Here is a 25,612-nt window from a genome sequence, read left to right as displayed (position 1 = left end):
AAAACACTTCCTATAGCGACAGAAATTGATTTATTTTCATGCTCTAAACACATGAAAACAAAAACAACATGCAACAAGTATTTGATCTGGTTTGTAATATCTCATCTATGTTCTGGCAAATTGAACTATAATCATCTACAGCTTTGAACAGATATGTGCTTGTACATATCTGCTGCCAGAAGAAATGTATTGAGAGGTGTGTGTGGTCACACGTTTGCTGGAGATGTCAGTGTTTTCAAACAGTTATAAAATAAATGATTTACTGACACTGGTTGAATTAAAATCAAAAATGGATAGCAGAAGAGACTGTAGAAATGTAATTATGGTACTATGCATGCAGGTGTGACCATGTAAAAATAAAGACGTGATCTGTTAAGAAAACCCTCCCTCTTTCTGTCTGTACTAGTACAGTGGTAAGGAAATGTAAATACTGTAAACCCAGTGGATTTTGCTAGTTCTCTACATTAATTTGCCATAAAATGTGATTTGAGATTCATCTAAATCTAATAATAGTCAAACACAATAGACTTAGTAATAGCCAGTAACACAAAACCAATTATAATTTTCTCATAATTTCTCAAACACACCTATCGAATTGGTACTGAAGGGAAAAGTTAGTGAACCAATTGATTGATAACTTTGACAACTGCTGATTGGAGCAAGTACTTTCACACCTGGAGTTTAAATAAGGACATTTTCAAATGTTTTTTTTTTCAAAAGTTTTTGAGTTTTTAAATTTTATCCAATTTTGCTGTTAATATGAGCCATCTTCTGATGTGAGCCATGTCTCACAAAAAAGAGAAGAGATGCAATTAAGACAGAGGTGTCAAGTAACAAAGTACAAATACTTCGTTACCTTACTTAAGTAGAAATTTTGGTTATCTATACTTCACTGGAGTAATCATTTTTCAGACGACTTTTTACTTTTACTCCTTACATTTTTTACGCAATTATCTGTACTTTTTACTCCTTACATTTTAAAAACAGCCTCGTTACTCTATTTCATTTCGGCCTTTAAAAAAAACTATCCAGTTAAATTGCTCCATCCGGATAGAGTGAATTTGGTTGTGGTTGTTTCAGATGTTCTTGTCCAGTTTTGTTCTTACATCCGTTCCCTCAGATTCCTGCAACTAAACTTGGATGTACATTCCAATAAAGGTTAGGATAAATGATAACATGCCTCTGAAGTTTGACTTTTTGCACCATTACAATACTTATAGGCAACTAGTCATCATATCTCCTGCTCTCTGAAACACATGTTCATGCTCAATAGTACACATATATGGTTCTTTAATATATTTGCATTATACTAAGATGCATTCATTTTCATTGGCTTTTGTCCTTAATGGCTTTTTTCCTCCTTACATTACTTTTACTTTTATACTTTAAGTAGTTTTGACCAGTACTTTTATACTTTTACTTGAGTAAAAAACTTGAGTTGATACTTCAACTTCGTCAGGAGTATTTTTAAACTCTAGTATCTATACTTCTACCTGAGTAATGAATGTGAATACTGAAGACACCTCTGAATTAAGAGTAGTCAGTCTGTGTTTAACATACAAATCATACAAACTGGTTAGTTCAGTTCAGTTCAGGAAGGAAGGAAGGAAGGATACTTAGCACTAGTTGTGGTGCAGAAAATATCTCAGCTTTACAGAGATCATAAACATCATCCCAGCTGAGAAGTGTGTTGGAGGGATCTGCATGGTTTGGGCTTACTTTGATACCTAAAGGCCTGGACCACTTGCCATCAAGGAGAATCAAGGGGAATCAAGATCAAGAAAAAATCAAGAAAATCAAGAAAAAGATGTCACCGGTTGCAGCTTGCCAGACGTTGGAAGGACAATGATCGTTAGAAGGGAAGTAAATCCATGACAGAATGGCTTCAGAAATTGTGGTGGTCCAGCCAGACCCAGGACCTGAAAATTATTATTTGTGTGTTATCATCTTAAACACACAATGTGTGTACCTGTTATTGTGATTTAGATGAAGATCACATCCAATTTTATGGCAAATAAAATTCTAAGGGGTTCAGATAGCCTTTCCTGCTACTGTACAGTATGTGACACATTCAACATGTACATTCAAGTTGAACATTTTAAAGTTAAATATTTGGATATTTCCGTTACATAAAGCTTCAGAGTTAACCTAAAATGTAGTCTAAAGATTTACAGTATTGATTATCACAAATGTAAAAATAAAATAAAACATGATTTCCTGGTATTAGGTTTGATTCAATTTAATCAGTCTTTTAAACATTCTTCTACATATTTACAGATATGAAACCTTTTAAAGAGCCCATAACATTGAAGACATTATTCTACAGTCCCCCATCCCCACATGACATTTATACAACAGTAAAACATTAAAAGGATTCTTTAGTTGAGAGGTAATGGAAGTAACTGAAAAATTACAGACACCAAGTAGTTTCTGCACATCAGAAGACAGTTAAAAGTGCAGAGTCAGGTCCATGTTGGAGTTAATGCAGGAGATTGAGGCGTGAGGAAGAGTCAGCGAGACATCATCCGCACAAACTCTGTGTAAAGAAGGAAAACAAAGGTTGTTCATGGATCAGGGAGGATTTTTCACCATCTCTTATGTCCTGAGCTTCCTACCACTAAACGGGAAGTCTGAATTTTCTACAGCCCTGGATGCTGCCTGAACCTACCAAAGTGCCTTCACTGTTGAGTAACTAACAAATTCCGACACTTGTCTTTATTTTATTCCCTCCATTATCATCTTTTTCCCTACAGCTTTCTAACTGAGACTATTGCCCACCTTCGAAGTCCACCTGTCCGTCTCCGTTGAGGTCCACGTCTCGCAGGATCTCGTCTATCTCTCGTTGGTTGAGCTGCTGTCCCATCAGCTTCTTCATGGCTTCCCTCAGCTCGCCGAGACTAATCTGACCATCGCCGTCAGAATCAAACTGGGAGGCAGAGCAGTTAGGGTAATAAGAAAATGAGTGTGCATCTCAAAACCATTAAAGCAAATATGGTTTTTGTGAAATTTCAAACCTCTCTGAAGGCATCCCTTAACTCCTTGACTCCAATCATGTCGGCAGTCTCAGCAAGCATTTTGGGACCCATCAATTCCACAAAGTCCTCAAAATCCACTCTGCCACCACCTACACAACAAATAAGCAAGCACAGAAAGATTTTTTTTCCTATATTGTTTGGTTCTGAGACAATTCACACCCACATTGATTATTTATGCATAAAGTGATGTGTTACACTTTTTGCTGGAGTAAAATGCTCATCAACCCACCCTCGTGCAGGGCCATACCATGTTCTACCTATGCAAACTGAAGAACAAAACATCATTCATGATATTTCATACGAAATGTAGGGAGGATGGAACCACAACTACTCCATTACAGTATGTCTTACTACACTGCCCCATCAGTGTGACTCATGGGTGTGTGTGTGTGTGGGGGGGGGGGGGGGGGACTCACAGATCTGCTGGCTGAGCTCTATGAGTTCCATCTCTGTTGGCATGTATCCCATAGTCCTCATGCACTCGCCCAGGTCCTTACAAGTGATGAAGCCGTCTTTGTCTTTGTCAAACTCCCTGAAGGCCTCGCGCAGCTCTGCGAGGAAGGAATGGATGGAGAATGAAGTGTGTGAGAGGACTCTTGCTGTCATGATAAAGGGGCCCATGTTCTGTGTTGCTTTCAGCTTACAACATCAGTGGGCCTAAATTGGATCCCTGAATAAATGTTGAGGTCTTATTTGAAAACTGGGAAAGTGTTCAAATTATTCACTCAGTGACTTTAACCTAATGAGTTAATGTTTTCCTATGACACCATTTTGAAAAAAAGGCTGCAACTATCATTTGCACATTACCCACGTTAGGAGGAGGCTTTTATAAAAAAAATTACAGTAATTTACAATATAGAAAAAAAGAGCAAAACAAACTGGTTTTCATAATCGCTTTGACATCTATTTTCTTGGCAGCCAGCATGAAGTTATTTTGTACCTTTCCCAACAATTTCATTTCATTTGTTAATATACATCAATATTTGGATTTCAGACGTGCAACAAATTCAAAAACAGTTGGTTTAGAGGAGTTTCAGTCTCTTTGTATGTCACCTCTCACATCACTTTTGGGATTGAGAATAACAAAGAGTTTTACTGTTATCTTGTCCAATTCTTCCTGTAAGCATGAATTACTGTAAGGGGATCATCAGTTTGAGGTTATCATTGTTCCACATTCATTCTGCACATGTTCTCCATCAGGAATGTAGCAGAACAGGATTTTTGTCTTAATGAAAAACGCATTGATGTTCTTAAAAGAAAAAAAGAAAAAGTATTTTTTGCATTAATGTTTGCCATCACAGAAGCATAAATGAGCTTTGTCAAGGGCACCGATGCATAGAGGATGTTACTAAAGTCTGGATGGTCCCTTTCAGCTCTAACTTGGATCATACAGTGCCTGTTTCTTCCAAAGCGGATCTGGAATACTGATTCATCTGATGATGATGGACTTTACACAAACATCACCGGGTGATGGTTCATCTCAGATGCCTCAGAGTCCAGAGATGTTCAGAGTGGAAATAATCTCCCTTTTTGTTTTCAGTTGCTCCACTTTGCAGTGGTTGACACAGAAATTCCTTACATTTGTACTTATATCAGCTATTGATGATTGCCAGTTATAGATCTGAGGGGAGTACTGAAGGATCAGTACTGACATTTCTCAAGATTCTTTTCATGGTTTAATGATATCATGCACTGTGGAAGTAAATTGTGAAACTCCAATATCTTTTTTTTGGTGATTGCTTTCTATGTTTTTAAACTTTTCTGTTTAATTTTTCACACATTTGTTCTAAAAGCAGAGATCTTCTGTTCATTTTTGCTCCCCAAAAACCCAGTTTTGCATTGATACGCTTGTCTACCAAATCATTTCTACGATCATCCGTCATTTATTGATTTTTTGACCGTTCCAGTGTCCTCATCACTGTATATTTTCATTTCATTGCAAGTATTGTACTATGGATTTTATACATTTGTCAATTCATTTGGGGTTTTCTGACCCTCAGAAAGTCAGTCACTAAAAGATGTTCATTCATTGGATGTAGCTCATTTACAAATATCAGGAAGTGGTTTTCTAGATGCAGACGGGTAAGATATAAGAGGAACAACCTTTATTCCCTCAGTGAAGCTGCAGCTCTGTCAAGATGTGGGGACATTTTACAGTATAGTTCTTCTGCTTTATCTTCTATGATTAAAGAGTCAATCCTAATCAATATGAAGTCATTGCAAGGGATTACAGTCATTCATTGATAAAATATTTTTGTCTTGGTTGGGAATGATTTGGTCCAAACTAGACTCTGTCCTCTATCCTGAGACCTGTGTCATGACGAGATCACACCCAAGATGAACATCTGAGGGAGATCAGGACTAAAGTCCTAAACCTAAACTTCGCTATGACGGAAAATCTTTTGGAAGACTGGCGCCCCGGTCCTCCAGTCGTTTCATGGATCTGCAGAGTCTTTTAGGCATCAAAGATGCATTTTTCATTAAGATTTCATCTTTTTTTCTTTATTTTCTTTTAGTTTTGATTGTTCGAGGATCCATTTTAAAAATGAAAAACACTCCTTTTAAATGAGTTATTACATCTGTTCCCATGGTTACTCTTCTCCATCACAGATGCCAAATGTGTTTGCTTTCCTTTTAATTTTTAATATCTTGTTGGGATTGTTTTTATTTCTTTTTTTTTAATTGACCATATCATAATTATTCCGGGTTCAGTTTGAAAATGACTTTTTTTCTGTGAATAGGCAGAGACAAAGTAAATCAGACTAGGTCAGTGGGGGTTATAGGAGTGCTTAGACTCTGAAAAATAATCTTTCACTTTGATTTTAAACAGCTGAAGTTAAAAAATAAAAAAAACTGGGCAAAGCCAGGGATACTTAAAACATTTCAATTCTGCACGGTAAGGACAACATTTTCACAGTCAAACAGGAGGATTGAAAGGAGAACAATTCAGGAAGAAGAAGAGAAACGGATCAAGGGATTGAGGGATGATTTGGAATAAGCTTTTGATATCTCTGTACCTTCCATTTCTTCTGGTCGTAGATCTCTGTCCTAAGGAAACAGTGCATAAATGAAGAGAAATGAGAAGTCAGTCACTTTCATGTTCAGTCTCTTGTTCCATTTCAGTCACAGTAACAAAACTGCTGGGAAGATTTCAGCTTCTTGTGATTCCTCTCCGTTTCTGCTCTCTTTACTGTCCAGCATTTTTTATTTCATGCTCATCCTCTTGAGCACAAATTCTATTAAAGGATTATTCTGATCTGACTGAGCCTTTTTTTTAAGTTGGCAGACAATACTTCTTTCCAAAAAAGTCAAATAGGAAAATTTCCCAAAGGAATCATAGGAAAAACGTCTCAGGAAGACGCAAAGCTGCAGGATCGTCTTCGGCATGTTCCACTGGTGATGTTTACTCTCACACGTGTTGCTCCTTGAAAAATTCAGTGGCACTTTTTAGATATCTAAACCCGCATGTTTAGTTATGGCCTGAAATCACTGATGATCTAACTCTGAGGAATAAAATGCAACTTTAGTTGATGTTGAACTGGCTGGTTGAACTGGATGTTGAGTATGCAAGAGTGGATGAAAGGTGACTCTGGGATAAGTCTGCATGTTCTGCGAGGCGGTGACATCAGCAGCAGGAATAATACAGGCCAGGATTAGTGGCTGCAGGGATGACTGCAGTGGCAGGGAGATTACAGCTGCAAATTGTATTACAAATCATGAAGGCTTATCGGTTTATCATTTCCCTATCTGCAGCTGATTTTTGTCTGCATCTGCACTCCAGTGGGGTCGGCTGTTGTTTTAGAAGACATTAACACCTGTACAGGATGAAACAACACACAGGAAACACTTCAGCTTGGTACTTTTTATTATCCCAGCGGTCAGATTTACATCAGCTACAGAGGAAACTATTCTTAGTCTTCCCTTCTTCATCACTTGTTCTCAAACTTCTGACCACTTTGTGATTAAACAGAAGAAGTGTTTGGAGCTGAGATATGTTTTGCCACAGGCCGAAAAGATTGCCAGGTAGATAAGTGTGCACACTGAAACCAAAACATTTGTGCTTAAAGGGATTTGGTCCAAAGCTCTGTGTTTGTTTCTTTAATGGGTAAGCAGTATGACGAGAGATTAATATCTGAGGAAAGGCCATCAGTCTTAACCTATCAATCTCCTGGACCAATCGTTGCTGTGTCAAGGATTCCCGTACCTTACCTACTTCCATGAGTTTAGCATCAGTAGTTGATCCTACAAGGTCAGAACTGCAGTGTTTTGAAAAGTATGTTGCATAAATGACTTCACAACTGTGCCTTTGGGTGGCAGCAAGTTGGTTTAGTAACAGTGAAACAATGCATTCAACTTTTTGTTTTGCATCTTGCTGCTAAGGCCAAATAAAAAATGTTGAAGGTGATGGGAATTTCCATTTTTTAGGTATTTGACAAAAAATGGAGAAATAGCGCACAAATACATAATAGTTGATTGTTATACAGGATCTTCCTTCACTTCCCTCTTTTTTAGCTTAGCTTAGTTCATGCTAACCTGTGATGCTTAATAATATGGCATTACAGATTAAATCTGTTCATTCTTTTTCATCTCAGGGGGTGCTACCAAAGCACCATCCTAAACTAGGACTACCAGAGCTGAAATTACGCCTGAATCAATCAGCAAAATGAGGACTAGTGGAGTTCTACCTGAGCTCTTCAGAAGTTTCCTGGCTCATTTATACACATATATATACACACACACACACACACACACACATATATATATATATATGTATATATATATATATATATATATATATATATATATATATATATATATATATATATATATATATATATATATATATATATATATATATATATATATATATATATATATATATATATATATATATATATATATATATATATATATGAATATAGCCTATATATGTATATTTTATATATATATATATATATATATATATATATATATATATATATATATATATATATATATATATATATATATAAATATATATATATATATATATATATAAATATATATATATATATATATATATATATATATATATATATATAGGCTATATTCACATCGAACATGAACTGTCCTTCATTCCTTATCCTATCCATCCTCGTCATTCCCAAAGAAAACCTGAACATTAACCTTAACATCCGCTATATTCCTGTCTATTCCTCAGGGCCATAGTCTCTAAACCATACAACATTGCAGGTTTCCTTTTGCTCATACTAGAGATTAATGGAGTTAATTCAGGCAGACCATCTCTCCAGTGTGTGTGCTTGCCTTCATCCTTCTGTATGTTTTTTTTCCAGCTTCTTCATCTCACTCTAAGAGCTACATAAGAAGTAAGAGGTACTTGTCTCTCAGATACCTTTAGATATCTCACTCGCCAAGCTCTTTGCTGCAGTTAAAAAAGCCTTCCTCCTCCCCGACCTCCAGCCTGTCAGCGCCAATAAGAGAGTAAGCCTATGTAAGCCTAATAAATGATGCTTAAATGGAGTCTAGTATAGTCCAGTATGTCTTCTTGTTAATTAAGCATCTTCAGTTTTCATTTGATTAATTGCATTTTCCAGTGTTTCTGCAATTCCTTCAGCTTTGAAAATGGACTGCTCGGTCAAGTGTGACTGAATTGAAATAAAAAGTCCAACAAACACTGTTCATGTCAAAGACTTGGATCGTACTGGCTTCAAAGTTTTACAGTGTGAAGAACTGTCACATCACTGAAACTCTGAGCCAAAGAGAAGCAGTGATAGCCCTTCAAAATATTACCAAACCCGTCAGTGTCAACCTCAAAATACCGTAAAAGAATATATTTCCCTATGAAGTTACATCAAACATATTTACGGTCCATTCACTCATGCTTTATTTGTACGTGTTCTCCAGAACCAGTTCAGGCCCAGTGGGTATCTCTGGGCCATGTTGCATCGTAAACACTCCTTTTCTCAACCTCTGCTCTAAAGGTTTTTTCAACTGGCTAAACAATCTGGAAATGATTGATATTGATCACTTTCATCTCTTTATGTAAGACTTAAATCTGGATTTAAAATGAGATCTCGAGCACCATCAGGTCAATGAAAGAGCAAAGGTCATCTGTAAGACCAGTACTCGAGTTGTAAAAAAGAATCAGGGGGGATGGTGGATTTTATCATATGGGGACAGATAATTTGTGCTGATTACAAATAATATAATATATTACAAATAATAGCAGTGACCAAAACAGCTGCAGAAATACTGCAGGAATGACATAGCAGCAGTTAAATGCAGCCTTCTGTAAGCTTTAAATATCCACTGGGCTTACATCAAATACATCAAAACACAACAATAAAAAACAATTTTCTGAACTTATCAATATGACTCTGTCCTTCACAGGATAAGTAAAATGGATCACTGCAAAAACTCACAATCTTAACAAGAATATTTGTCTTATTTCTAGTTAAAATGTCTCATTTTAATAAAAAAAAATCTCATTACTCAATACTTAAAACCAGACTCATCACTGGAAAAAACAACAATTTTCACCTGTTTCACGTAGATTTTCACTTAAAATAAGTAGAAAAATCTGCCAGTGAAACAAGATTTCTTTGCTTGTAATAAGAAGATAAATCTTGTCCCACTGGCAGATTTTTCTACTTATTTCAAGTGAAAGTTTACTTGAAACAGGTGAAAATTGTCAAATAAGTTATTTTTCTGGTCATGACTTTAAATGTTGAAATAGCAGTAAAACCACATTAATTGATGAAATGACATAAGGGATGGAAAGGAGGGATGGCAGTTTTACAGGGGGGATGATTTTGACCGTTTTTATTTCAGGGGGGGGATGCCATCCCCCCTCATCCCCCCTCAACTCGAGTATGTGTAAGACATACATTAGGGGCAACTCGGGGTTTGGAAGAAGATGGTATTGATGGAGATGACTTGTCCTAATGGGTTCAGTTCATGACTTTGACTTCCACATACCTCGGGACCGCAGGTTCACGCCGAAAATGGATTGTTGCATGTTCAAGCAATGACAGTTTTGGCTAAACAGTATTAATTGTGTGTGTAAGTGAATGTCATACGTACAAGTTGGCTTTGTGCGAAGCCTTGCCTGAGGAAGATACAAGCAGGCCCCACTATGTTGTGCAGCACGTTGCAGTTCTGTACCAGAGCGCAGAAGGGCTCTTCGAACACTCGCTCACTCCCTCCTTCCTCCTCCTCATCTGTGTCCACCTCCCCTGCACCACCCAGGGACCCCAACATGGCGCCAGCCAGTGGGGCACCGCTTCTCTCTGTGGGTGACGTCCCCTTAGACGAGAGGAACCGGCCGGATTATCAAACAGGGTTTTCATGTTCATTCCACTGACTAAAAGACCATTGCATAACTCCTACATTATTGTCCTCTTAAGGGAGTCAAAAGTCAAATTTTAAATTATTTATCAAAACTGGAGACAATTTTGAAAAGCTTAAATTGATTTTTAAATTCAAGCTCACTTTGATAAATCTGCGTTTTCTCGTTAGGAAGAAGTTTCCTTACCTTTGTCCCTTTCCTGCTCTTTTTAGAAGCTTTGTTGATGTTTCCCATCTCCCTGCCCTCCTCCCTTTACTCCTTGGTGTCCCCAACGCTTCCCCTAGGTTCCTTCCTCCTCCTCCTTTCCTCTTTATTCTCCCTTGTCTCAAACTGAAACGTCACATAAAACTCCCAAATCCATGCCAGATCCAGTGCTCCCCAGTGGCTCTCAACACTCAGAGAAGCAAAAGCAAAAGTCCACTTGCACAACTCTTAAAAGCGACTCCTCTACATGTACGGCAGTTGCAGATCCTGGCAGTCCACAGAAGGGTAGGGCAGGTGCGTCATGCCACATCAGATGCTGAACTCCCGGGCTGTCTTGGGTGGGATGGTATAGAACAGCAGCAGGGTGGTGCAGATCCACGGGTTGGGCTGGGTCATATCTGGATTGAAACAACTTGCTGCTGCCAGGCTCTGGCTCTGATTGAAGGGCTCTATCATTTTCTCTCTCACTCTGGCCCTTCCTCTCTCTCATGCAGAGAGACAGACACACACACACACACTAGTTTCTTGTTTATCTGTCGGCCCCTCTAGTCACAAGTGATTTCCTGAATTTGGACCCACCCACCTTCCCCTCGCTGCCTCTCAAACCTTCAAACATCATACTTATGGTCTCAAAATGACTAGTCTGGCAGACCTCTGGAGGTTTACGTGGGTGTTTGTGTGTTTCACAGAGCGGGAAAGGGGGAGGGGATGGTAGAATTATGGATGGAGAGTTGGCGGCCTGTTTAATCCGTAGAATTTCAGATTAGTGTGAAAGAGCTATGTTGACGGGCGAGGGGAGTAATGGGGCTCTAAGTGGAAGAAAAAGATGAAGAATATTGAAATTAGTCACTCCTGTTTTAAGAGACATGAAAACTTTCTTTGCTTCAGAGCAAACTTTTTATCGTCTGAAGTGACTGCAGTGGAGGAGCTATGGTTAAGTTGTGTTCTTATTTTGAATAACTTGTGATTTCCTACTGATCTTTTTCCTGTTAAAACACTTCTTTTTTTTAAATGTCTTTAACATGTCCAGTGCTGGCTTGGATGTTGTGCTGCTTAAAAGATTTCTACTTGTGATTGTGGCACAACATCGGTTATGATGTGTAACGGTGATAATCTTATAATTTTTTACATATGGGAGCAGTTTTCCAAAGCCCACATGATGCTCAGAGAAAGAGGCCAAATCCAGATGAAGAAGATCCATCAGGAAAAAAGATCAGAAGAAAATGAACAAGGAAGAGGGAAAATAAATAGGTTTTCCAACTGTCATGATTAATGAGTTTGGGCTGCTGATGAGGATAGGTTGGGATAAACCATCCGAATGAAACGTTTTTCTGTATTTGGGAAAATGTTAGTAGTTCTAACCTTCAAATAGGGATAAACAAAATCCACTCCTGCCTCCAAACATGTATAGATGTGTAGATGTAGATTTTACACACAAAAAAAGCCTGTCATTCTCATATATTACAACTAGTGCTATCAAGCGATAAAAACATTGTTGGCGATTAATTCATTAAGATCTGTAATCAATCTCTTTTTTTAATCTCACCTAAAAATTGCTGAAAAAAGTCTTCAAATTGAGGTGTTTTCCTTTAAATTCATTACATTATTGTGGCATATCAAAATGTTAATATATAACAAAAAAAGTGGCTTTATAAAGTATTTTTTTAACAGACTTGAACAGATGCAGTCCTAGCCATTCACATCCACTTGGCAAGAACATTCGCCAGCCTCTCTGTTGCAGAGTTGCCTAGTCTAGTTTGGGGAAGAGCGTTGCTGTGGTAACGTCGTTGCTGCTAACGTTATATGTGGCTGCACTTGCGACCGGGTGCTTTGCGTTTATGTGGCTAAACTTGAGCTGCTTCGGTGGTGAGCAATGCCCTTTCCACAAAGAACACGTAGTATTCTACCTTTATCAAAGGTGCTGTCGGGCATTTTAGAAATGTTAACTCCCTATTCACTGGACCGACAACTTTCACATGCTCCTCCATTTTCACCTCTCTTCTCCGCTACTCCCCCTCACCTGTCCAGCTACAATGGGAGTCTACCAGCATAGCTAAACACGCCCAAACACAGTGACAGCCAATCAATGTCCACTTCAAGGTGGAATTGACCATTGTTTTCCACCCACAACTCAAGCACAAGAAGCCCACCGGACAAACACAGATTTCACAATAAAATTGGGGATTCAAAAATAGATTAAACAACTAAAAAAACTAAATGCGCTAAATATGCCTGTAATTAATTAATCTCGCTAACGCGCTAATTTGACACCCCTATTTACAACCTTAATGCATTGTATGGTCTTCTATTTGAGAATGGCACAAGGGACATGGTCAAATGCCTTCTCCAGATCCACAAAGCACATGTAGACGGGTTGAGCAAATTCCCATGAACCCTCCAGCACCCTGCGGAGGGTGTAGAGCTGGCTCGTGCCATTCTGTGGGGGGTGCTCAGTGAGTATGGAGTCCGGGGCCCTCTATTAAGGGCTGTCCGGTCTCTGTATGATCGGAGCAGGAGTCTGGTTCGGATTGCCGGCAGTAGATCAGACTTGTTCCCGGTGCATGTTGGACTCCGACAGGGCTGCCGTTTGTCACCGGTCCTGTTCATCATTTTTATGGACAGGATTTCTAGGCGCAGCCAGGGGCCGGAGGGGATCCGGTTTGGGAACCACAGGATTTCGTCTCTGCTTTTTGCAGATTATGTTGTCCTGTTGGCTTCATCGAACCGGGACCTCCAGCATGTGCTGGGGGGGTTGAAGCCGAGTGCGACGCGGCAGGGATGAGAATCAGCACCTCCAAGACCGAGGCCATGGTTCTCCATCGGGAAAGGGTGGCATGCCTTCTCCGGGTGGGTGGAGAAGTCCTGCCTCAGGTGGAGGAGTTCAAGTATCTCGGGATCTTGTTCACGAGTGGGGGAACGATGGACTGTGAGATTGACAGACGGATCGGTGCAGCGTCCGCAGTAATGCGGTCGATGTACTGGACCGTCGTGGTAAAGAGGGAGCTGAGTCGAAAGGCGAAGCTCTCGATTTACCGGTCAATCTACGCCCCTACCCTCACCTATGGGCATGAACTTTGGGTAGTGACCGAAAGGACAAGATTGCGGATACAAGCGGCCGAGTTTCCTCCGCAGGGTGGCTGGACGCTCCCTTAGAGATAGGGTGAGGAGTTCGGTCACCCGGGAGGAGCTCGGAGTCGAGCCGCTGCTCCTTCACATTGAGAGGAGTCAGCTGAGGTGGCTTGGGCATCTGTATCGGATCCTCCTGGACGCCTCCCTAGGGAGGTGTTCCAGGCATGTCCCTCCGGGAGGAGACCCCGGGGAAGACCCAGGACACGATGGAGAGACTATGGGCCCGATTTACTAAGATCCTAAATAAAGAGTTCTAAATTGCGTGTGCACTGAAAAAGTTTGCGCGTGCTGTTTGCGTGTGGTTTGCGGGTGATCAACTAAGATTGCGTGCGCAATTGATAACAGGTGCAAACCTCAGTATTTAAATGAGCTGTTGCGTGTCTTATGGTTTGCGAGCGCAAACTTTGCGCCATGGAGAGTGGATGGAAAGCAGGATAGTCGCAAGCGCAAAATGAAATTTGACAAGTTGGAGTTAGAGACAGGGTCGGTGCCAGAGCAAATATTCAGAGGGGGCACGAGGCTTATTAGGGCGGGCACAAAATCAGTCCTGTAGGACAGCATTTTAAGGAAAAAAGTGCATTCTCACTGCTTTCCTATTAATAATCTGTCTAAAACATGTGGAGAAATAAAATCACTTAGATGTAAATAATGCAAGGAAGCGCACATTTTACTTTGACTGAAAACGTTTTACTCGTAACACACAACGAGGTCACATACATGTTTTCAATATATCAAGTTGATCCGTTCATGCCCCGACAGAGTGGGGGAACGACAGGCAGCAGAGCCGGCTGTCAGAGCTGACAGCCGGCTCTGCTGCGCCGGGCGGGGCGCAGGGTGAAGCGCAAAGTGGGGCGCAGGTTTTTGTGCAGAGCGAAGCGACCGGTGTACAGAGCTAGATGGCAGAGTCTGGAAGTCAGGCTCTGTTGAAGGGGCTGACTGGACAGACTGCCACCGGGATGGCTGAGTCTGTGTTGGATGGAGAGGACGATAGTGTAATGGAGGAGGATTTGTTTAAACTTGCTGCAAAGAGGAAAACACCAGAATCCGCAGTTGACAGTGAAAATGTGAACAAAATGTCTACAAAGAGACTCAGTGTTCCCCCTCTGAGTTAAGCCTTTTTCACATAGAACGGGGTGGCGCAGACTCGGCGCAGAGTCCGCGCAGGTGGAGCAGAGTCGGCGGCGAGTGGGCGCTGACTCGGAGCAAAGCAGGGCGCGCAAATATAACAAAAAAAATTGTTTTTTTTGTAAATGTATTTTTTAAATGTAATTTACGAAGGATGGTTTCACGTTCAATAAGATAAGTAATCAATAAAATACAAATTTTGGCACAAAGGCTTGGCCTGCTTGTGGGCGAGTGGAAGGGGGCACATTAAAAGAAGGTGGCAAGATATAAGGCGAAGAACTAAAGAAAAAGTGGCCTTTAATAAAACTTGTGCAACCATTTTTAAAATAGCATGCAGCAGAATAAAGACTCTCTCTCTGCGTATTCTTTGATTTTGGATGTCGCCTCCTTGCCACAATAACAGCAGCAGCAGATTAGCACCTTCCTTTCAAACGTATTAAATACAGACGCAATCACAATACGCGCAATTACTTTCAGGCTTGGTAAATCTCATTGCGCGTGGTAAATGGAGATATTTGCATTTTCCCCTCCCAGTATTTAGGATTTCTGCCGGGTACGCCCCATATTGATTATTCATCAGGGCAAAAGTACTAAATGGATTGCGTGCGCTATTCTGCGGATTTCAGAGACACAGTCCTCTTTGCACGCTGTTAGTAGATCAGCTCGCACATTGGTTTGCGGGTGCTGTCAAGTTTGCACAGGTTTTTACGCACGCAAACCTTTAGTAAATCAGGCTCTATGTCTCTCGGCTGGCCTGGGAACGCCTTGGACTCCCCTCGGAAGAGCTGGAGGAAGTGTCTGGGGTGAAGGAAGTCTGGGCATCTCTGCTGAGACTGCTGCCCCCGCGACCCGGTTCCGGATAAGCGGCAGAAAATGGATGGATGGTCTTCTATTTTTACAATGTGCAGAAACCTTTAAAACCCATGTTTTAAATCTGAGAATAAATTAATCTATAACTTTAATTTATTTTCATAATTGATGGGAATTTTGAATAGTTCAGGAGCAGCAGGTAAAGCAGCAGGCACCAGCTAGAACAGGAGCCGCCTCCAAAATACAGAAAAGAAAAAGCAAAATTAAATTCCTATTCCAGTCAGAATGGTGAACAAAGTGAGTTGTTCTGCTCTTTGCGTGAGAAACAGACTGTCTAAAACAACTGATGAAGCAGTAGGTCACGTGACCAACTGGTTTGTGAAGCCTGTTTTTCACTGCCATGTTGAGAAGCTGATGTGAACACACCTGCCTTACGTCGATCAGGAGTTCCCAGGTCCTTTAGCCGAACCCCATCGAAATATCTACAGAGCTGCCGTCAGACATTTACAGCGGACTGTACCGTTTAACAAAGTAAAAAAATTACAAACATATTAGCCATTCAGCCAACAATGATGTAAATAGTAACGGCTAGCCATTGGCTGAGAAACTGTCAGTCAATCATATTAGAAGTGTATTCATTGCTCTATATAAATTCTCCTGGCATGGTGTGAAAAAATTCACCCCACTCAGAGTTGTTATTGGTGTAAAATCAAACGATTGAGACCAGGACAGTTTGTAATCAAATATGTGAACCCGATTAGCATTAACTAGTCCATCACAGCGCCACACACATTCACTCGTAGGGCCAATTTAGATTCACCAACCACCGAGGAGAACATGCAAACGCCACACTGTGAGGATCACCGAGGCACTATCTCAGAAACACTTTCATTTTTATATATATATATATATATATATATATATATATATATATATATATATATATATATATATATATATATATATATATATATATATATATATATATATATATATATATATATATATATATATATACATACATACAGAAACTCCTTTTCAGTACTTTCAAAAATAAAAATAGAGTACTTCATTTTGACACATGGGGAAAGTGCTATTTTTTCTAAATGACTTTGATACACTTGCATTAAGTCTAAAAAATCAAATCCCCACTCAGTTTCTATTTAATGTGGCATTTCTGATTCCACGGATTTCCCACGATTAATTCATTGGCAGCTTTTTCAAAGGAGCACTATTGCTTTTTCACCAGCAGAGGGCAGCAAAGCTTAGGTTCCGGGGAAAATGAGCAGGCGCTGATGTGTAATACTCATGCATGACCACCAGATGGGAGTCTTGTGACGTCCTGTGGAGGACCACGCACCATCGTGAAAGACGAGTGATTAAAATGTTTGCGTGATATGTAGATGGTACAGGTGCAGCTGGGTGTGTGTATAGAGATGCTACATGTGAAAGTAGCATTGAAGCATTTTGGGTAAATTATTCCAACAATTCAATTCAACTTTATTTATATACTGTAGCGTCTATTACAATAGAAGTTGTCTCTAGGATCTTTCCAGAGACCCAGAACATGAACGCCCGAGCAATTATTACATAAGCATAACATAAACAATGGTAGGTAAAAACTCCCCTAGTGGGAGAAAAACTTTAAGACCGACAGTTTCTCTCAACTCCCTGTGAATATTGGGGGGAAAAAAAGAAAAAAATAACAAATTTCTTTCTCACTGAGAATTTTCTTAAAGGACAGAGAGGTGGATGAATGATGAGATGACAAGCAGCAGAGGATTTGAATCCAAAGTGTCTCAGTTATATAATGGTTTGTGCTCAGAGCACTGATCCATCTGGACACCCGGCAGATTGATGAAAAATGAAGGCCTCAGTCTTGTAAAGGGCTTTTCCTGGCATTGCTTTCATTTTCATATTTAATGAACATAAACAGAATGTGTCAGATTAACTGTAACGTTGACTTCACTATGTGAAGTACAATTGTAGTACAACCTTGTACAATTCAGAGTTGGAGAGTAAAACACTTTAACACAAAGAGAGAAAGATATGTTGTTTTGCTCAATCATAGGAAGAGAAAACATCCCGAATAAACAGTCAAACAGCTTTTTTAGCCTTAAAACCCAAAACAAAACAGCTGGGTGAGAATTCCTACTCCATCCCTCAACATTAATAGAGATACCAGATGCTTGAAAAACATGGATATGACACCGGCCAACAGAAAATCCAGCCCTGGGACGACAAGTGACACGATGGACTGCTTCCAAAAGTCAGGATTTTGCATGTCAACTACGCTAATAACTACGCTGTAGGTCGCGTTGGCTGAGATTTGCATTTGCATGTTGACATACATAGATTTATGACACAATTTGTAATTCAGTTCGTGTCAGGCAAATAAATGATTCACAAATGAAACCATGTAAAAAAACTAAATCCCACAAACAACAGAGATCATTATGTTGAGTATTCACCAGTATTTATTAAAATTGTATTAAGCTGATGTAGACGCTCAGTCGTTCAGGTCACGGGAATCCTCAAAGGAATCAAATGCAACAAGGAAAAACAGTTAAGCTAAAGATTCCTGAAAGGTAATAACCACAAACCCAAGGCATGAAAGAAGGGTATAATAACAGTTTAAAGAAATGTATATATGAATTGAGCATTCAATAAACGTCAATAGTTCAATAGTAACATAAAGAGCTCACCCTACATTCATTCTTTGTCTGTCGACTCTGAACCAACCATTCACAACCATCAATGTTTGAGACTCTTTTCTAGAGCAGCAGGAAAGTATGTGAAAATTTTGGGACTCTGAAATGGTTTTCTGCATCAATTTGCTATAAAATGAGATCTGAGCCCCAACAGTCGGGTGTGAGCAACTCAAAAACATCACTGGACCAGGCAAAGTTCTCCGCTCATGACGCAAGCAAACAAGCAAAAATTCTTCACCAGTCCAGGGGCCTCATTTATAAAAGAGTGCGCAGGATTCATACTAAAAGTGCACGTAAAGCCAAAAGCCGAAAATGGCGGGCGCAAAAAAAAATCCGGATTTATAAAACCATGTGCACGCACACTTGCACGCAATGTTCGCTTTATAAATCACAGTCCAGCTGGAACGTTGCGCAGCGGAATTCGGCTCATATCCCGCCCTCTACACGCCCACTTTTTACAATAAATGGGCCATGCAAAGTAGTATTTGCATATGAATAAGCCTGCTGAGCATGCGCAGCGGCTTCCTGCAGCCTGTTTGGACGTCAGGATGAATGAGACGCATGATGAGACGTGTCGAGCCACCGTGCCACTACATTTCACGGAGACTGGGAAGTGGGAACGAGATGTTGTGGATGAGGCCAGGAAAACTACATTATTTGGTGGTCACAGTAAAAGTATAAATAGTATATAAATAGTATTAAATAAATCGAGTGAAAATAAAACGCTAGGGCGCAATTTCCACTGGGAACAGGGGGGGCATGCCCCCCCCCCCCCCCCCCCCCCACTTTTCAAACTCATGTTTTTGCCCCCCCACTTTTTACAGTTTAAGAACTAACGGTAGGCTCAGCCTGTCAAATCATCAAGACACTCTGTGCGAAGACGGGATGGGAGCCCCCCTACCGCCTCCTCCTCATTCATTTCACCACCTCACCGCCTGCGTCGCCAGTTCCCCATGTCTTAAGTATGTTCCTACGGGAGGGTCGGGGTTGGCGTAGGGATACGCAGATTTTTCGGTTAGTTTTTTCTTTTTAAATCCCAACCTTTGCGTAGAAGGTGGCTTGCGCATCTTTCAGCCCTGTTTTGTGCGCAAGCAAGCTTTATAAATGAGGCCCCAGGTGTCCATGGCAGATCACTGCATTGAGAGCTGCTGCTTTCCAAACCACCTTGTTCTCCCCGAAGTTTGCCTAAAAACACTATGGCAAAGAAAAGTTTCATTGTCCAGGAAGAATACCTCCTCCAAGTCCTTGAGGTGAAAAGGGGACTAGTTCACCAAGCTCAAAACATGATCCTGGTGGGGAAGTACGGTGGAAGGGGAATCATGATTTGGGTTTGCTGTGCTGCCCCAGGACATTGATCACCTGTTATCATGGAGGGGGAAATGAATCTGTGAGGGTGGCTGTCCACCAGCTGAAGCTTTGTAGAAGCAACTCTACCATAGAGAAACCTCAAAGAGAAATCCATCTTAACCTCAAGGAGATGCTGTGGAATAACTTCAAGAGGGCTGCTCACACCAGACATCCTACTAATGAATCTGACCTGTAACAGTTCTGGAAAGAGGAATGGCCCAAGCTCCTCTCAAATGTTCTGCAAGTCTGATCTAGAACCAAAAAAGCACTTGCATCAAGCCCATCTGTCCATTCAAGGATTCAAGGATTCATGTAGCTTCAGAGCTTTTCCTGGTTGCCTTGTGCAACAACTGGAAATACCTTTATCCGACCAAAAGATCAAGCAAGTATAAACCTTAAGGCATTCTCGTATAAGTAACTTAACCTACACACCTTTGGAGAGAATCATGGTGCTAAAAATGACCAAATGTTCTTTTGGATCAGTTTAAATTCTCATTAGGATCTTCTCACAAAAACAGTATTCGTATATGCTATTACTTTCACTTTCAGGCACATGAAAATTAGAAAGCACATGAAAAGATAGCAGCTAACAGCTGTTGGTGGAAGAATTTAGAAAAAAACTGATAAAGCACCACTATTGCTGGTTAGAAGCAAGAATTTCTTAATTTAGAGTAAATGTGTGAACATCTTCTATTTCAGAGATTGATATATTAATAAGCTGCTTTCACAAAGTTTCTATAACTGCATAAGATAAAAAATCAAATGAAAATGTTCAGGAAAAAAAGAGCAAGAAGAAATTTTTCTACAAGGTAAAGTACATTTGATCACATACACTGCAAAAACTAATTTTTAAGAAAGTTAAATAGCCTTGTTTCAAGAAAATTAGAAGACTGAAACTATTTTACTAGTTTTAAGAATTCTAGTTAAGAAGATTTTTCTTATCTTGTGACAGAGATATTTTTGCTCAAAATAAGACCATTTTGACAGGATTCATGGAATATTTAACTTATTTTCTGAGGGGCTGAACTGACACCAGTGGTTCCTTTCAATGTGACATCATATGTTAGATTGCAACAATAGTATTCTGGATTGTCACACGTTTTACTGCTCGTACACAAGGAGGATGATACATTTTGCACCTGTCCAGATTTCATTGATGCATTTACATGTGATGTAAAATGTAGCTTTGAGCTGCCCTTGAGATCACTAGAGTCATGTGGATTAGAGATTCTGTTGAAACAATGGGATGAAGGGATAGGACGTCATAAAAGATTCAGATCTGCACGTTCTGTATCTAAATATCCACGAGTAGAGGACACAAATCTTGCTGCTCAGCATCACAGGCATAATGGTAAATCAACTAACCCACTTTTAAATCTATTTATAGTCTATAAAATCTGCTCTTATTTGTTTTATTTATATATTTTTTTCACACCAATGCCACAAACTGATTTTGTGAATTTTAACAAAAGTAGAACAATATATTTTTAGCTTATTTGACTGAAGATATATATTTTTGTTCTCTTGTAGTTAGACTTGGTTATTTTAATGTGTTCATTTAAAAAAAAAAAGAATTATAACCCCTTTACTTTCCATGTCTTACATTTGATGTTTGTCTGTCTTTTCTAGGTAGAAATTACATTTGATTTCCCAATACCATTTTACTATAAGTATACCGTTCTAAAGGGTTCACATGCTTTCTTGCCGCTGTGGATGTTGTATCAAATTTAATTAATGGGTTTTCATACAAGCAAAGCAAAGAAAAGCAATCCATAGCTTGAATCATATAACATTAAACAGAAAAGTAAACGTGATTTTCTGTATTTGCTAGAAAAATCAGTCAGACAGCTTGTCAGAGTTGAGATTATACAAAACCTCATCTTGTTCCTCAAAGGTCAAACCTTTCCTGTGCAGCATAAGTACACACTTATCTAAGCTCTAATCTGCCTTTATAGCAGAATCAATCTCTTTCTCTCTTTCTTTATGGCATTTGTCCAGCCTCCCTCATCCCAGCAGCGCTTTCCTTCACTTTCTCATTATTCAGTCCATCTGTTGCTGACTGTATGGATGAATAATCTGAACAATGGCCTCTGTACACACAGAAAATGGAGGACAGAGAAACAAAATGTTCATTTCTTCTCGGTGGACCTTTGATTAATGTTTTTTGGTTGCACGATGCAACAACAAATGTCCAAAAGTGACATTTGGAAAGATTACCTGAGATGACCATTGGTCAGGCCCTTCCGTAATGCTGTAACCTTTTTCACTTTCCGAGACGGATTTTTCATGTCCAACATTAACTACACCCAATTCACCTCACAAAATTCTCAGTCATTATTCAAGTAAGATTTCCTTGACTGCAGAAAAAAGGACACAAATATATATGCCTACATATGTACTACTACGACTTGATAGTGGGAGCTATGGATACTTCAGACCAAGATCAACCTCTGATTCTGTTCCAACAGTGCCACAGATCAGGAATGATGCTCTGCTTCATCGACTGAAACACTCAGACCGGTCAAACGAATAAGTCTTTAGGAGTCAGTCGGGCTTGGCCATCGTATAGATTGCCTAAAGCAGGGGTGGGAAATTCCAGTCCTCAAGGGCCACTGTTCTGCATCTTTTAGAAGTTTCTCTGCTTCCTGACACCCCAATACAACAGATTGTCATTACCATATTTGTGCAGACCTTGATAACAAGCTGATGATGACAATCAATTTGAATCAGGCGTGTTGATGCAGGCAAACATAAAACATGACGGGACATGGGATGCTGGCCCATGAAGACTGGAACTGCCAACCCCTGGCGTAGAGTGAGTGCCCAACAACAGCTTCTTACAGTCGCTAGAATATGTCCCTCCAGTGCTCCGTACAATACCTCTGGAACATTACAGAGACCAAAATAACTAATGTGCACCACAGCAGCAATAAGCCTAAAAGCTGCTTGGTATCTAGTTGAGCATGAAGAAGGCTGGTGTCAAGATCAAGGACACAAAAAAGAATTAGGGTAGCTATCACAGAAACAGAAATGAGCAGTAAAGAGATAACTTCCTAAGAAATACAAAAAAAAGAAGCAAAACAAATATCTCCATAGCTGAGGCACTGGAGCGCACCGAAAAAATACTCAAAGCTTTAGTCGCCCTGCTGAGAAAGTGCACTACAGTGTGCTCAGTGCCAGAGTAGCACAGTGATACTAGACTCAGCCCGTTCATGCAACACGTAAACATTAATGACAACAGCGATGGTGTGTGCTTAAATGGAGTGTCAAGAAGTGAGGAAAAGGCCCAGTGCATCATGGGAGATCCCACAGCAGCCTAGACTTGTAGTACCATAACAAGCCCTATCTTTAGGCTAAGCCTAATTAAAAAGGTAGAGCCTTCCTGCTCTCTGGATGAAAATTGTCTCGACCAGAGGGGGGGGGGGTTGGCCCTCAGGGACCAAGAATTGCCCCCCCCCCTCCCTCGTTTTGATTGACAGCATTTCATTGGTGGCATAAGGAAATCATACAAAAATAAACACTTCCCAGCCATCCCAGCTCAGATACCGACCAGATTAACTTGACTGATATCAAACGTGAGGAAACATGGGGGTGAGTGTGAACTGCAGCTGCAAGACGTGTAGCTACTCCCGCTGAAAAATCACGTCGTTACAATACCCCAAAGTAAGAAATCAGTGCAGTAGTCGTGTCACCAAACTTCATGTCCAGTCTGGAGTCCCCAGAGTTCCAGTCTGACTCAAGAGCAGCGCATTAAAGAAAAATCAGGATTGAGTTCAAGTTGAGTCCAATCTTAATGACACAGCTGGCCGCTTGTCAAACATATGTACAGTCTTAAAAACATTTTTTTCACAGTGAAGAGCAGTTTCTCACTGTCTTTTTTCTGTTCAAAGAAACTTACACTTACGTGCACTAACGTGCATCTTGCACAGTGAAATCAATAAAATTAAAGTTTCAGTTAGTTTACTGAAAAGCCTGCGATGAACTGAGTAAAAATGAAACATTATCGTTGTATTTACTTCTCCCGGTTAACCGTAGTGAACGGCTGAGCACTTTACAAAACACAGCATTCAAAGTTAACGGAGCAAAATATCATCAGTTAAATCCAAATTATCTTTAAATTGAGTCCAGTTTATTATAGCTCATGATCCGATTCATCCTAATTCATAACCCCATTCAGTCCAATTGAGACCAAAATTCAAATTTAATGTAGTGGCAATTCATGACAACATTCTAGCCAAGGAGATTACAGTGATTCTTGGTGCTATCCCCCACCTCAAGCTCGAGCTGACAATGGAAAACCATGTTAACAGGACTGAAAACAAGTCCCCAGCGGAGCCAGACTCACGGAGAGCTGCTGTCAGCCTCCACCACACAAAAGACCGATATTATTAAAGACATTCGACAAGAATATGCACAGGTCCTCATAAAGTTATCTCTGACAGAAATGTTTTAAGCCTAATCGTAAAGGAAGAGGGGGTGTCTGCTTCCTGAACACTGACTTGGAGCTGATTCCACAAAAGAGGAGTTTAGTTTCTGCAGGCTCTGCCTCTCGTTCTCCCGTTCACCCAGAGAGGATAACTCAGGACTGGATGGTCCTGGTAACAAAGATCCCCAGAAGGGGACAATTCCATCCAACTACTAACCAGTAATCAACAGCCCCAACAACTCAGATTCATGTTCCTCCTAAACCTCAAGCTTAGCCTAAACCATATTTCACTGTTTAGGAGAAATGGTCTCCATCACCTCCTGATGGATGACTTCAGTTATCATAAAACACATCACTTTCTAGTCAGGCTTCAAGTCAGTACTTCTTTCGCAATTTATTTTAAGGGAAAGTGTTGGTATTGCAGTTTATCTACAATTTTAATGAAGTTGGCATCTAACTACCAGCATCATCACCTGCTGAATCTACGTTCATAAACAGTCGTGAAATGGGTTTCCATCCAAATGCATCACAAAACCTTCCACCAGTATTTTTGATGACATATACAAGTAAAAAGAAGTTGAACCCAGAGTGACTCCTTGATGCTGAGCTCAGAGTGTAAAAATTACATTTGAAATCCAGTTTTACAAGCATTTTTAGACGCATCATCTGTCTGGACGTTGTCACGGGATACTAACAAATATAAACCATCACAAGGGCCTACACATTAGCAGAGTGCTGGACTCTTTAGGCCGTATTCAACATTCTGCGGTACATCAGCCAAGCATGCAACAATCTTCATTGTCCTACCTGTCCAAAGACTGAATCAACAATGGGACGCAGCTTGCCCTTGTCTGCCTCCTGCAGCCACATGTCTTCAGGGTCTCCTACAGGAGAGGACAGACTCAAGGCCTTGGCTTTGGCCTTCGGTGGCCTCTTGATACTCGCTGAGCTCCATCGTCTTATCGACTCCATCTTCTTCTTGATGGAACCCTGGACGGTTGAGGACAAACAGAGAAGTATTCAGCAAGTGTTGAATAATGAAGAAATGACAGACTGGATTTGTTTGTGTGTAAAAAACGACTGCAGCAGTTCTGTAAATTCATCATGTTTGAGCTCAAAAACATTAAAATACAATATACTGTCCACCCTCTTCCTAAATGAGGATGTTTTTAATGAGCAGAAATGAAGCAATAAATCAAAGTGAAAGTTTGGGAGAACTTGAGTAAGAGCCTGAGCTCAGGAGGAGAGACCCGTGCTGCCACAGCGAACCACGTGGAGCTCTGTCTCAGTGGCAAAACCGAGCGGGTTGCATGTTTGGGCACCGGCATCCACTGACCTTCTTCGCTAACTTCCCCTCTGGCAGGTCCACAGACGGCACTGTTTTCATGTCAGTCATGCTTCTGTCCAGCTGGCACTCACAAAGACGTCCTCTTCCACTCTGTGTTTCGGTCTTATCCTCTCCTCCTCTTTATCCGTC

At 40.3% G+C, this 25,612-nt stretch overlaps 1 protein-coding gene across 2 annotated transcripts; it reads right to left on the bottom strand.

Moving 5' to 3' along the window:
• Positions 1–2,039: 2,039 nt before the first annotated feature.
• cabp2a (calcium binding protein 2a) lies at positions 2,040–25,612 on the bottom strand. Of its 2 annotated transcripts, none has more exons than XM_061724860.1 (7): positions 10,570–10,916; positions 10,119–10,340; positions 6,053–6,083; positions 3,452–3,586; positions 3,015–3,124; positions 2,779–2,926; positions 2,040–2,536 (listed from the first exon to the last, which is right to left on the bottom strand). In XM_061724860.1, the coding sequence occupies exons 1-7, from the start codon at positions 10,615–10,617 to the stop codon at positions 2,511–2,513; spliced, it is 720 nt and encodes a 239-aa protein (XP_061580844.1). In that variant the 5' UTR covers positions 10,618–10,916; the 3' UTR covers positions 2,040–2,510. The 2 variants fall into 2 exon arrangements, with proteins under 2 accessions (XP_061580844.1, XP_061580854.1); XM_061724870.1 differs by lacking the exons at positions 10,119–10,340; positions 10,570–10,916 and adding exons at positions 24,943–25,125; positions 25,472–25,612 and having other exon boundaries at positions 2,050–2,536.

The sequence above is a fragment of the Cololabis saira genome, chromosome 1 (assembly GCF_033807715.1).
Source record: "Cololabis saira isolate AMF1-May2022 chromosome 1, fColSai1.1, whole genome shotgun sequence".
Taxonomy (NCBI): domain Eukaryota; kingdom Metazoa; phylum Chordata; class Actinopteri; order Beloniformes; family Belonidae; genus Cololabis; species Cololabis saira.
The sequence above is the reverse complement of the archived record's forward strand: the minus strand, read 5'-3'. Positions and strand labels throughout refer to the sequence as shown.